The sequence below is a fragment of the Haliotis rubra genome, unplaced genomic scaffold (assembly GCF_003918875.1).
Source record: "Haliotis rubra isolate DU_JTF1 unplaced genomic scaffold, ASM391887v1 Scf423, whole genome shotgun sequence".
Taxonomy (NCBI): Eukaryota; Metazoa; Mollusca; class Gastropoda; order Lepetellida; family Haliotidae; genus Haliotis; species Haliotis rubra.
The window spans coordinates 86,774-101,822 of NW_025767106.1; the positions used below are offsets into that span (position 1 = coordinate 86,774).

General features: G+C 40.4%; 1 protein-coding gene across 1 annotated transcript in view; it reads right to left on the reverse strand.

Annotated features, from left to right (window-relative positions):
- The window catches only part of LOC124288739, a 101,603-nt gene that overhangs the window by 36,901 nt on the left and 49,653 nt on the right, over positions 1-15,049 (reverse strand). Inside the window, 3 exon segments of the mRNA XM_046725268.1 lie at positions 180-315; positions 1,771-2,022; positions 2,509-2,622. Coding sequence (XP_046581224.1) covers positions 180-315; positions 1,771-2,022; positions 2,509-2,622 — 502 coding nt within the window.

Below are 15,049 nucleotides of genomic sequence, written 5' to 3' on the forward strand. Positions count from 1 at the left end.
GGGTTGCGTTTCTTTTTTGACAGAGTTTAGTTGTTATTGAAACGGAAAATATATTATGATGAAGTAGGTGTACTCTAATGCAAGGGTAAAAAAACAAAACAACAGAATGTTCATTCTGACACAGCCTAACATGTATCCCGTCATTTACAAAGTCACCCCAACCCTATCCCCAGACTCACACATCTCTGTGTTGGAAGGGTAGAGGTAGTACAGACGCCCCTGATGGGTTTCCTTCACAGGTGTACAGGTCTGTGTCCGGGCTGCTTCCGTTGGCTCCTCCACAGTTATAGACCTTTGTGGAGACAACACCTGCACCTTGGTACAACAACACAGTCAGGTGAGTGAATAATGGTTTTCAGTGGGAGGATGAAGCAAGAAGCACGAGATCATCAGTGGGATGACTTAGGAGATGCTCGCACCTATAGTACTGTCGGAAATAGAAAAAAACTGTATTTTCTCATTTATCTCTACAATGTATGTAGTTGATATGTGCAAGTGAGAAATATCTCTTAAACTAAGTTCGGCCTAACTACAGTCTCAATGGTAGGGACACAAGAAACGTAGAAAAGAGACTTTACTGAGGAGAGATTAGTGCAGAAATGAGCAATGCAATTTTTTTCAAAGTCCAAAACGAATTATTTGGAACAGACCATGGCTGTATGCAAATTAGTGTGCGACGATATTGTATTATAAAGGACACTTTTTAAGTGACCAATTTGAAATGAGACGTAGCTTCATTATAAACGATAGCTGGCGTAAAAAATAATAACTTTCATGCTGAAACTATTAAGTATGTAGCTACCATGGAGTCTCACTGTCACTATAAAAATAAACAGATAGGAGGGTTCGTCTCAAAAGCAAAACCTCGACGGGTGTCGCAGATGATCGTTGGAGTCGGGCTTAGGGATAGAGATATCAGCTAAGATACGATAATCCTTTAGGGCAATTATACTGGGCAAGTACACGGCATGTCATAACAATTTACAAATAAGATCCAGTCCTGTCGATCTTCGCGATCGGGTGGTCATGCCACCTATATATTTTGAAACATTTAATAAGATGCATTTCTATGGTTATCAGGTATCAAACTCTTTTACATATCTCAACATAAACTTCATGAAAGAAAGACACTTAAGCTGTTAATCAATAGATCAGGCAGAGTCAACACACATGGAGAAGCACAACATATCTTTGAGATGACCCCTTGGGCGCCTGTAGGCAGCACATGCATTTCATGCCAGGTGAGTCGACGGTCCGTTGTCATACCTGGCTGAGCGACCTAATTGCCATCTATAGTCTGATCTATTGTTTTCAGCAGCTATTCTTTTTTTTTCTAAGTTTTGCCCGATTTTACGAGTAAACATGCTTTTCTGGATATCCTATTACGCATCCCACTGAATGCCAAGTTAGGCCGAAGTGGGTTATTTCGACATATGCTATTTCCAGTTGTGTAAATTTTAGGGGTACAGAGTAAGAGCCAAAAAACAGTTTTTTTTCTATTTCCGACAGTACTATAGTATCATCGCTGTTTGACTGTCATTTGAAAACATAGTCATGATGAGTCGGAACTGAGATTTCGGAGATTTCTTATGGTTGTGAACAGGCTGTTGTAACTTTAATTTACATACCATATATATTTACCAGCGGATAGCATATACCGTTCTCAAGCCAGATAAAGATAACAGTATTATAGCCCATAAGAAAATCCATTCCGCCTTTGAATGCATGCAATAAATGCTGTATTATTGTGCCCTCTGTTTTTCGACATACTTCTCTTGAGTTTGAATGTAGCAGAACCACCGACAATTCCCACACCGAATTCTTCCGTGAAGTTATGTTTGGAGAGTGGTTCCATTTTGTATTTTGCCGTAAAATTGTAGTACATTCTGGATGGAGAGTTGATGTTTGACCAGCTGGAGGACTGAGATGGACCACTGTTGATGTTAGGAGGTGCCTCTGTCGTGTCACCGTTGCTGGCGGTCAGTCTAAGGAGGTTGAAGTGTATTGTGGGCTTCGTTGTTACTGTGATCATGACAGACTCATAATGTACAAATATACGCAAAAAAGTACGATAAGCGACAGTGCAAAAGATTTACAATTTCGTTGATATTTCCAGGTTAAATGTTTATATTCATATGGGTCCATTTCGCTATAGGGTAGATGTACAATCATACAATTTCGTTGATATTTCCAGGTTAAACGTTTATATTCATATGGGTCCATTTCGCTAAAGGGTAGATGTACAATCATAGAAACTACTTAACTATGAAAAATCAACGCCAGTAAAAGGGCAGTGTCGATCATCCATAGAAACAGATTCGAAGAATCCTGAACTACAATAGCCCTGATAAGTATCAATGAATCACCAAAAACCAGTGATGGCACAAGGTCTTCTGGAAATTGGTAAGCATGCCTGGCGCCACTGGCAGCACCTGCCATTCACACTTTCCAAACGAAAAGGAAGTCTTTGTTGTTTGCTATCTGTAATCTTAGGAAGCGTCAACTTACTTGTCTGACAATGTTTCCCTGTGAAGCCGCTGGAACAGTTACAGTTACTGGCGTACTCGTTTCTGCAGGTCCCGGGATAACACCGGGTGCTGTCACTCCGCCACGAACACGCCTCTGTAGACAAAAATGAAGGATCTAGCTTTGCAGCATGGTCGGTATCTAAATCTGCTTTGTTCGGTGGGGTGACGGCATGGCATATTCTAACTTCTAACTGATCTGTTGTCAGAAGAAACTATACACGCAAAACAGATGTCCAGTTAATTCCTTACGTTGACTGGAAATGATTTTATTTTATATGACAGATCCAACGATCGAATCGAAGGATACCATACCGAAAGATGCATCAATAAACCCCATTTCAGTAATAAAAGACCAGTGAATAGAAGAAGTAATATGTTAAGATTGAAGATTCTGAGGGTTTGCTTGTATGTTGCATTATTCCTAACTCGTTGAACAGTGACAATATCAGTAGGAACTTAAAAACATGTATTTGTGTAACTTGTGGACATAAAGTTGACTCGTTATTCATGGATGTTCCACTCACGTATGCATGATCGTCTATCAGAAGACGCCACATACGCCATGTGTCCTGCCTGCTCCAGCACGACCCCCTCACAGCGACTACACACCTGGCTGCTGCTGCTGGTGCATGTCTCCAGGTCACAGTTACTGATGGCACTGCACACTGGGAACAGCAATATGTGACAACGTTAATTTCGAATTTGGAACGTAGATATAGCAGAAATATATTGTGGTCACAAAAGCCTTTGCGTTTGAGCCAGCTGTACTCAACGCCTCATTTACAGGCATGCAAGCGTAATGTGAGGAAAGAGTCCCAGATGATGTTTACCAATTTGGTTCATCCACGAGTATGGTGCTGATAGCACAAGAAACACTCTCGGGTAGAAGCGGGATTCAAACTCGCATGTATATGTTTATAGCGTGCCAAAGGGAAGTAACTCCGCGAGACGAATGGCGGCACATTCGCGTCCCCGATATGTATGAATCGACTGAACCAAAATTCACGTACTTCTGCATCGTTCTCTGCATTAAACCTTTACTCAAGAACGTTTCTTCTAACACACATAGGCCGGAATACATTAATAGAGTGTAAACCTATATGCACATACTTCTGCATCGTTGATTGCTGGGGTAAAAGCCTTCATTGCAGTTGGCACAGGTCCCAGGGGAAGTACAGCTGCCCCCACTCCTGTACTGTGTCCTGCCGTTACTGTAGACGATGTGAGATGTCCTGTAGTCGATGTTGCAAGCAGCGGGGTTGATCTGATCGTCACAGATAGCTGCAATGTGTAACGATCGTCCTTGTTTCACTATGTGTGGTGAACATATAATGTACAGTCAAAAGACTTCTGTAGTTTCCTGTCATCCTGTGATATATGATTAGCTGGGATTACTAGAAACGAAAGCATGCTACTTGCGCATATTACGTCAGTGGGTTTACAACGAAGGTTTGTGTATGACAATCAACAGCCTGTGTATTTATTTAAAATACATTACACGGCCCGTCCATCTTTATGTTACCAAGGTATACAGATCATCAGATCATAATGATAACAATTGTTATGAGGCCAGACGTTCCTCAAGCCAAGTAGCACAATTCACTTACGATTTGGGCAGCCTGTGTTATCTGTTGTTCTGTACCCTGATTTGCATCTGTAATGTGTGTCTGACCGACGTCTGGTGGAACAAAAAATGTGTTCTGTTAGGATGCGTTTGATACTGTCGACATAAGAATGTCCAACTTCAAAACACTGGTAATATCATATGCTTTAATATTCTGACGCAATACCTGCCTAAACTATGATTTGGTCTCTGCAAATCAGCGAATTCTCCCGTTTGTCACAGAGGTTGACTGGCCAGCAGAGAAAATATGGTCCACATATAACTAAATCTTCGTTCAAATGTCATTAACAGGGATACCAAGTCAGATCAGGAAGATATCATCATTCATATATTCAGAGAAAAAAACATTATGAATAACAACCTTTGCTTTTAAGAAATGACATTTTCACCTGTATCTTGTGCACTGTTGCCACTTGAACCAACCACACTTCGTTGTGTAACGTGATGGCCTGTAAGTTGTATACGGCTCTACATTTACACTGAAAGGAAAGTAAGACTTGGACATAGCATTATTTCACGCATCTATTTAAACTGCAAATGCCCACATGCACGCATGAGCAATCAAGTTAACGACTCATTGACGTGAACAACATCAAATGAATGGAGGTCTTATTTATGAACAGTATCCGGATCGACAACACACGTCGGCCGACTGGTCCAAACCTGACCGCTTCCGTCCCGGCCGTAATGCCCAGTACTTCCACTTCCACTTCCACTGTCCATGTATCCCACATAAAACGTGGCATGTTAGGTCTTTTCCAAATTGGGACTAGCAGCGTGGTTATCAACAATTATTTCCGTGAATAAAGTTAACGGCGACTAAACTTAGCGAGTTTACGGCTTGCATTTGGGCGAGTATATTGTCATACAGTAGGGGAGATCAATAATTCGCTTGAGAAAAATCAAATAATTGTACTTGCTCACAGTATAAACTGTATTTTTAAATACTTTTGTATGCTTCTTGTTACAAATACAAGCATACTGGTTCCTGAAATATAGCATTTATGTTGTTGAAAATGTCTTATTTTGTTCATTACACAACCTGTCCCTCAACGGGACGATTCCAAGCGATTTCCAGAAAAGGGCCCCTTTGCGCCTTGTGTTCTTGCGCGCTAAACAGTTCGGTTTTAAAATGCTTATCAGTCGTGCTAGAATGAAGATAGAGCTACTCTGTTTTCAATTTTGCGGTCCTTTGTCGTTGATTTAAGACCGGTAAATGTTTAATTTAAATCCTCACGCTAACGCGTTCGGTTTTTAAATTACATTTAGCGGTCTTAAATCAGCGATAAAGGACCGCAAAATTGAACACAGAGTAGCTTTATCTTCTAAGTGAAAGAGTTCTTCACAGAAACATTTTATTTTGGGGGTATATTTATTGACACAAACTAATAAGAAATTATGACAACAATTTGATTACTCTGTTTATACTCATAATTGTATACGCCAACTCTAAAATTTCGAAGCGATCAGCCGTTTGGCAGCCACATTCCATCTAAGGTCAAGGTCATTCTTACAAAACCGTGTAGTGTGTCTCATGATAGATTTGACGGGGTGTACGGTTCGTACACACTCGCAAATGCCCTACATAGTTTGGTATGCTTTGGCTATTACCAATCAAAATTTGACAAATTTAGCTTAAGGGTGATAATTGTTTTTGTCTGTAATTCCTTTTATAGCCCAACTCTTTCTGTAAGATTGATATGTCCAATCACTCAGTGAAATACATTGTTTAATGTTTTAACTTGTTTCAGTGAATGTGAATGGTGTTCGCCAATTACTTGTGTCCTTTAATGTATTAATCACCACGCTCAGGTGAGTGAATCAGTGAGCGAATCAGCGAGTGAGTTTAGTTTTACGCCGCACTCAGCAATATTTCAGCTATATGGCGGCGGCCTATAAATAATCGAATCTGGACCAAACAATCCGGTGCTCAACAGCGATCTGCGCAATTGGGGACCGATGACATGTGTCAACCAAGTCAGCGAGCCTGACCACCCGATCCTGTTAGTTGCCTCTTACGACAAGCATGGGTTACTGAAGGTCAATTCTAACCCTGACCTTCACGGGTGACTACGCGCATGTGATCTTGCACCTTAATGATATATAACAAGTAGGAAGAGCTCCCAAAAGAACACCAAATACTCAAATGGTTGACCAGACAGTAAAAGCCCTGTAATTTGGAGGCAGGCTTAATGGACAGAAATTGTGAACCCATTTTATCCTTGTTAGGCGAATCGGGGAATGTCGGAATTTTATGCTATCGTATGGGAGTTCGATTTCGCACTGCGATTTTTAATTTGTCAAATGTTAATTTTGTCAGGCGTTTGTGATTAACATTGCCAAAGCTCCTGGTTGGAGTTTACCTACCCTATAATGTACTAGACATATGTGGTATCTACCATATACACTCGATACTGAACATATTACTTCATACGTTGTGGCCTGAACAACTCCTATCACGCATACATACACACGCACAGACACGGGAAGTCACATAAAGTACACACACACACACACACACACACACACACGCACGCATGCACGCACGCACGCACGCACGCACGCACGCACGCACGCACGCACGCACGCACACACACACACATACCGATAACTTCAAAGACCTTGTTTCTCAATGACCTATTGTCAATACACTTAAATCACACGAATGCATGTTTTATTTTATTTTTTTCTGTCAGTGTGTTTTGTTAGTTTGTTTTTAACTACAACAAAATTTAATTTTGATGTTTTTTTACATTGTTCCCATGCTCGAATATGTATTTGAATTTTGCTATGTCACCGTTACATTTAGTCTGAACCCGAATATGAGATATTATTTTTATCTAACGACACCTGTCACGACTTATGACAATCAAGGTGTCCGCAGTAGGATTTGTTACAAGAAGATTTGTATATAATTAACACCTCGAGAATAAACAACACAAAACGTGCTTTCATGACGGAAGTGTTTGTTTAGCTAACATGAATACAGTCATGTCATGAAATGTTACTCCATATATCTCTCTCGAGATTGTCAAATCCACTGAACCTGAGACTCGTCATGCATGCTGCAACACGTCAGGGGGGAATATAACGCAGGGCTCACACGGGTATACATGCGGCTCCTCAAACACAGATTAAATAACTAAACGGTTAAACATACAGTTGTACTATATGTTTGTTACATCACATCAGCATAAACAATGTCATTATTTACCTAAGGTATTAGCAATTATTGGGTTTCAACTGCATGCAGGTGTAGCCAATGCGATTGGAAGTACAATCTCTTGTGCCGAGTGTCCACCTTTTGGCTTGATAGCTCTAATCTCAGGTGTTTATCGCACACCTCCGATCAAAACATCGGTATCTCGTTGTGTACACGCAAGTATTCATGTGAAACATGTAATACCAGTTATATACAACTAGAATAGATGAGAGGCTGTTCTCATCAACAAATGCTGTATCACCTCATTTCACCTCAACTCACCTCACCATTGTCATGTTACGCTATTTGGAGGTAATGTGAATCGCCTGGTCCATACTTTTATGGCGTGTTATGTCTTGTTACATGTGATGCAAACGGCTTTATATAACACACACCTTATGGCTTTGTAAGACCACTCAAACACGGGCGGTGTCATGTTCGATGGGTTTGCTGAACATGAAATCAAACTCTAACAAAAGGTCCTCTCACATACTGGTGATTTTACATTAAGAAAATGTTTTCCTGTGTTGCACTTATTATTTAGATGGTCCATACAGAGACATAAGTTCGGGCAGCAAACACTATACAGCAACTAACTTTCAGTATTATATCAGCTATTGAAGAGATTTCAATTTGTGAAATATTTCTAAAATAATTATAATAATATTATGTATTTTATCAACACATGCGTCATCCCCAAAATTTGCTCTATTTACAGTGTAACCATACAACTTATATAATCTAACATAATTATATAATAGTTGTATCCTAAAGCATTATTTCATCAAATCTGAACACACGGTGATCTAGTAGCCCACCTGTCCATCAATAAGATGATTGACCAGTTTGAATGACTTCGAAGAGTTGATTTCCAAATTGAAATGCTAAGTTCAAATGTACCAAACGGAGATAGAGCTAAAAGAAAGTGTGCAATCATTGGTGTGTGATGATGACATTTAAATACTCAGATCTTACTGGACATACGTTATCTCGTCATGTTTTATTAAATACTACATCCACGGAACATACCGAGCCTCAATTCGATAATACATAGTGTATTGTGACAGAGGACGTTAGTAGTTAACTGGGCCTCCTTTCACGAAGCACTGAGATGATCGTAAGTCAATAAGTAACCTTAGTGCAATGTTAAAGAATGGGAGATAAGGTTAACCTTAGTAAAGGTTGCTTCGTGAAAGGAGCCTCTGATTAACGGCTTATTAGCAGCAAACGCAGTACAATGTAACATTCGAGTAATGTAGAGTAAAAAAAGTAAAAAAGTCACGAAAACAAAAATTGTACATGACACGCTCAAACTTTTGGTGATGAAATTATAGACTACGACTGTGTACAATATACACACCTTTTAAGGTACACCAGACATTCAAAGTAGTGCAGTCTACGTTTGGTTAAAGCTTATATTTCAAATGATAAATACAGGAAAACATGGAGGAAAAGACAGCATGTTTGCGGTGTTTTAGACAACCCTGAACGAAATCTGGTAAGATGTCTCTTGCATGAGCCCACGGTCCCTAGTATGGTGGTCTACCTTCAGTTGTTGGCAATCTATAGCCCGTTTTTATATTGTATTGTCCTCTATAGTTAAACTATTTTAGATTTATTTACTAGTTTTAAATTCATATCTGTGATAATCTAGTTATTTTACCGTCCTTCGTTGACAGGTTTGTATAATTTGCCATTAATTACTATGTATAACAATTGATTGTTCTCGTCACGATATGGCTGAAATATTGCCGATGTGGCGATAAATTTTAACTCACTCACTCACTCTTGCATGAGAACGTGTTTCTTGGTACATGGCAACGTTGTCAAATACTCGATTTTATATCATATTTCAAACCAGATCATGCAGCCCATTACCATGTGTAGCTTAATATATTAGTCCATCGGCATTTAACTCAATAAGATAACCTTGCTCATTACAATTACATAATGCGTAACTGTCCATAATGCGAAGCCATTTTCCAGCAGGCAAAACATCAATATATCTCACAGTGAACAGGTACGTGTGTATGAACACAGAACAAACAAACTTAGTTTATCATCCAAAACTGTGTTCCACAGGAGACATCGCTTGTGTGAGATCAAACGATATCTCCTAGGAGATATCGTTTTGACAGTAGATTTTGTACAATGCCCTAACAATGATATGACGTCATGTACTTGATGACGTCACAATGCTATGACATCGCTGCACTGCAAGTCTAATGGCAGTGCCATGTTCAGAGATGTAAATTTTTCATTGAAAATTAATGAAGAGTGATTTTGTATGATAAATAGAATCTCACCCTCGTGTCTTCTGATATCAATTATATCAACACGAGTTGATAAAGTTACAAATATCCGAGGCTTTACCTTTATCATACAAGATCACTCTTCATTAATTTTCAATGAAAAATTTACATCTCTAATCTCTATATAACAGTAATGAAGAAAAGTCCTTGGTCTTTTCAATCTATATTTGAAATGCTTCAGATGATTGCCCAGAGGCCAATGGATATATTTTGACGTGACGAGGTTAGTGATAGATCAGAAAGGTTTTCTCACCCCTTTGCTTGCAATCCTGTGCTGAGATTCCAAGTCGCAAATGTACAGGCCCAAAACAATATGCAGTATTGTACAAAAGGCATACTTCCTTTCTGTCGATGTTCCCTGCTGGATAACAAGAACGTATCACTGCAGTCCTACCCTCTCGTGACAAAGTCACTATATATACATACTGCCGAGCTCTACAAGGAAGCTGCTTATTGAGTCGTAGTGATCCCATTGGGAGACTCATATTTGTTTTCATAGCTAGCGTTCGTTTGAGACAATTGTGCGTATAAGAACATCCATGGGTAATCATAAGGGTTTTATGTCTTTCAGAACCCGATAGTTACTTTTAGGCAGTAGGAGTCAAGGTCAGTCAAATGGTCGTAGACTGGATACTTTGTTACCATGTCTTGAGTTTATGCAATTGGTGCATAACCAATAACTGATCGGCTCTGATCGCATAGTCAAGTAGAACTGTGACATGCATCAGCGTTGGCTTGCACCATAAACCAAACAAATACTCATAAGAAGCAACGCGTGAAAATCCGGGTTATAATTGGTCTTCAGTATTCTATGTTTTTCGTAAGTGGCGACTAACGGGATCGGGGGGTCAGGCACTCTGACCTGGTTGACACATGTCATCGTATCCCAATAGCGTAGATCGATTATGGTGCTGTTGATCATTATAATAAAATCGATCATTATCAGATCGCCGCCATATAGCTGGAATATTGCCTAGTGTGGCTTTATACAACAAACAGACTAAATTAAACAACAAACAAACAAGACGCACACTCACATGCATTGTCTCACGCTGTATGAGTATATGTTGTATAAGTATATGTTGTATATTTCAGACAAGGAAGTTACCGTATTTCAGTATAAAGACAAACTCCAAGTTTAGAGAGAGAGAAACAATAATACTTTGAGACAAAAAGTAACCAAACATTTTAGATATTAAACACTGACGTTGGCCCCGTGACCTTTAGAAAACATCATTATTTACACACTCTTTCTCTCCTGGAATAGAGTAACTGTGCATTATTTGATGCTGTGTATCATTTTTAATGCAAAAAGATAACAATGTGGTGTTTTACTTAACCACTGTTTAACTGTTGACAGGATGATATCGAAATCGAAATGTTTATGATTTGACATAAGACATCGTGACATGCCCTGACATGAAGAGATGTGGTTTCAAAAATCTTTTCGCAAAATCGGTATCATGTGTGTGCACCATTGGTGTTGATGCTGACTTGACAGCGACGACGCCTAGACGATACTAAGTGATTGAAAAAAGCTTGGGGAATGTCTGAACCAATGCTTGTGCCAATTCAGCTAACGTCAATGGCTGGTTCTGGGCCTTGGCGTAAACGCCGCTTCCCAAGCGTGCTCAATAGGTGACAGGTCACAATACGAGCGAAATGTGGACGCTCATTATCTTGCTGAAGCATGAAGTTGCGTTTATCCTTGAATGAACGGATGCACGTGAGGCCCAATAATCTTATCCTTGTATCGCAGACCTGTCAGATTGCCATTGACAATGACAAGATGTGTCCGACAATGATATGCCCCCTATACCACAACGCTTCCAACTGTCGACGTTGAACAAAGCACCATACCATACCATTCACCTCGCCGTCTATACACCCTTGCCCTGCCATCTGAGCTGTCTAGATGAAATCTCGACTCGGTCTGTGAACAAAACACCATCCCAATCTTGTCTCCCGTACCGTAGATGCCGTTTGCACCAGGCAAGACGTGCCCGTCGTGACGCTGGTGCAAAATTGGTCGCCGTGGCCGGAAGTTGTGCTCAGTCAGTTCCGCACAGGTAACTTCGTCGTGTTCATATTATGTTCTGTAAACCGCGGCATGAGGTACGCACAGTTTAGGTTGAATTAACATGTGTTCCACAACATTCAGAGGTTAGAGAATGAGCAACCGTTCTCCAATTTTCAATATCAGGTGTGAAAAGCATGCAATAAGTAAGTTCATTGTGCACAAAGTGCATGTGCCACGCGCGATACGTGACATCAAAATTAATGCAAACTGCTTTGCTACATTTTTATTTAGGTTATTTTTATAACTTTTTCAATATTTCTTATGTAATTTTAGGTCATGCTCGGTTAATTTAGTATACTTTCTGTACAACAATGTAAGAAGATAATTAATTTGGGTGATTTGGTGAGAAGCCAACTTTATCACTGTGACAACTTATTCACAAATTCAGTATCATGAGTGTCCAGCCGTTGACGTTGTGCAATAGGCCTACATTGATAGTGTGACACAATACATTCTGAGGAAAGATATAAAAGAATACACTGGTGAAATGTCAATTTTAACGCTGAATAATAAAAAGAGCCTTCGTTAGGAGGAGCAGCCATGTGGAAATTCAGTTTGTCAGCTACGCAGACTTCATGTAAACCACATTACTAACTACACATACATACTCAAGTCAAGTTTTGAATTTATACTGCAGCAGTGAACACTATTTCAATAATTCGGACTGGAAACTCTAGAGCAAATTTAGCCGTAGTTATTGATGGAAACAGCGTGAGGCTTCATTGATAAAATACTGATAGTGTGGCTTCCGACGGGAAGACGTTTACAGACGCCGGACGCCAGACAAGAAGGTCATTTTTTTCAGTGAAATTATTGTGCAAGTAGCAACTTTCTTTAATACAATCTGGGAATTTTTTTTATCAGATTGGTAAAGGAGCTCACCTTTTTATGCCCCAACTTTCTTAAAACCCATTCCTGATAAAATATTCGGTCATAATGTCGATTTAGCGTTTTTTTATTAAGCGAGTGAGTGAGTTTAGTTTTACGCTGCACTCAGTAATATTCCAGCCATATGGCGTCGGTTTGTAATAATCGAGTCTGGACCAGACAATCCAGTAATCAACAGCATGAGCATCGATCTACGCAATTTGGAACCGATGACATGTGTTAACCAAGTCAGCGAGCCTGACAACCCGATTCCGTTAGTCGCCTCCTACGACAAGCATGGGATCAATATTCTAACCCGGACTTTCACGGTGTTAAGATACCTATAACATATATATAGTCATAAAGATTCTAAATGATTGTCGTTTGTTGCATACACCTAAATCTGTAACGTGAAGATACATAAGAGTGAGTGAGTGAGTAAACATTTAACGTCACATCGGCAATATTGAAGCCATATCGTGACGAGAACAGTTTATATCAAAATTCAAATCAATAAATGTATAACGTAAAAACCTGTCATCGAAGGACAGTAAAACTAGTAGAATATCAAAGCTCTCAATGTAAAACTAGTACGCAATCATAAAAATATATCACGAGAGACAACAGTACAACAGGAGAACGGGCTATAGATCACCTGCAACCACAGATTCATAAGATTCAGTGCAGAAAAATATACATAAATGCATATTATACCTACGATCTTGTTTCTAAAATGCATCCAAATGTTGTGGTGAACAAGAAGAAATATCACAACTGTTGCATTCCGGGCTCCCGCGCCCTGGGTATAAACGGGCCTGCATGACAAACGCCGGTTATATAAAGCCACATGAGTACCCCGATATGATTTTAGGTGTTCAATAACCGTTTCAAGAACATTCATGTTCATCATACCCTTCAAAAAGAGGAATTAAGAAACGCTTAACAGTGTCTGTCGGTGTAAATTTGACACCAACGAATATGACTGACTGACTGAGTTTGGTTTTACGCCGCTTTTAGCAATATTCCAGCAACATCACGGCGGGGGACACCATAAATGGGCTTCACTCATTGTACCCATGTGGGGATTCGAACCCGGGTCTTCGGCGTGACGAGCCAACGCTTTAACCACTTGGCTACCCCACCGCCCCCAACGAATATGAAGACACTTGACACTCCTAGTAAGACATTCTTTCCCCGAGGAAACACTCTTCCAGGCCATCTTCATTACATCATTTGCGTGACCATAATCGACATGGACGAGCAATAACAAACAAGGTTCACATAATCCCAGCTGATCTATCTTGGTTCGCTGTCGACTTAGGACGATGGGAATCAGATGTCGTCATTTTGTCGGACCCATGCTAACCCAAATGTACCGCCAACAACTAGTTTACGTTTACGTTCGATTGTGTCAACTTGCATGAAAATGTTTTGCAGCAAAAGTGGTTCGCAATATGCACCTTGTGAGCAAGGACATTGCCGATTTTAGGCCATTTGTTTTTAGACGGTAATTTGCATTTTTTAGCTTAATGAAAGGTGAGGTGAAATTGGGAGTAACGTCGTGCTTGAGAATATTTCGCTCATATGAGGATGTGTATGTGCAGCTGGTTTTATAGTGCTAGCCCACTTAGATACCATGCCGCAGTGAAGCATGAATACCCCACTCAGACGCATTATACTGACTCCGAGCCGAACAGAAATTGTAGTCATTAATGCCGAGCGCCAGGCGGGGACCAACAAGTACCATATTTTAACGTCTTTTGGTATGACGCGGTCGGGGATCGAACCCCGCGACCTTCCGCTCTCCGGGCAGACGCTCTAACCACTACACCACGGAGGCGGTCTAACTGAAAGAATATCATTATGCCACGACTCATTGCTGCAAATCGAAACATTGTCATTGGACATCTGGGGAGGTTGGGGGAGTCGAAATCTGCTGTGGACGTCCCCCAAATGTTCACCAGAGTAGCATCAAAGTTTATGGGACCTATATCAACAAAGCACTCTTACGCACGATCGGCCTCTCAGCAGTAGACCTCGGAATACCACTGCATGCCAGGATAGGTACATTATGGTACTTATTTTTGCTGAATCGGAATGTCACAGCAACTGCAAGTGCAGTGTGTAGTTTGAGGAGAGTGTCGGCGCAAACAATTCGTAATCGTTAAAGAGAAGCTCGACTTCGAGCCAGAAGATCCGAGTGTGGTCCTGTGCTGCGACGACTACATCGACGTCGACGGATCCAGTGGTGCAATACCGTTCGATTCTGGAATCTACAAATCTGTCGACGCGTATATGGTTCAGTGACTAGACGGAAGCGTACGTGTCTATCGACATCGAAATAACGTTTTGCCAATAATTGTGTCGCTAATATCCTAAACGCAGACACTTTGTGCGCCTTCAGGGCAGTTTAACTAAGTACCGATTCGTTCGTAC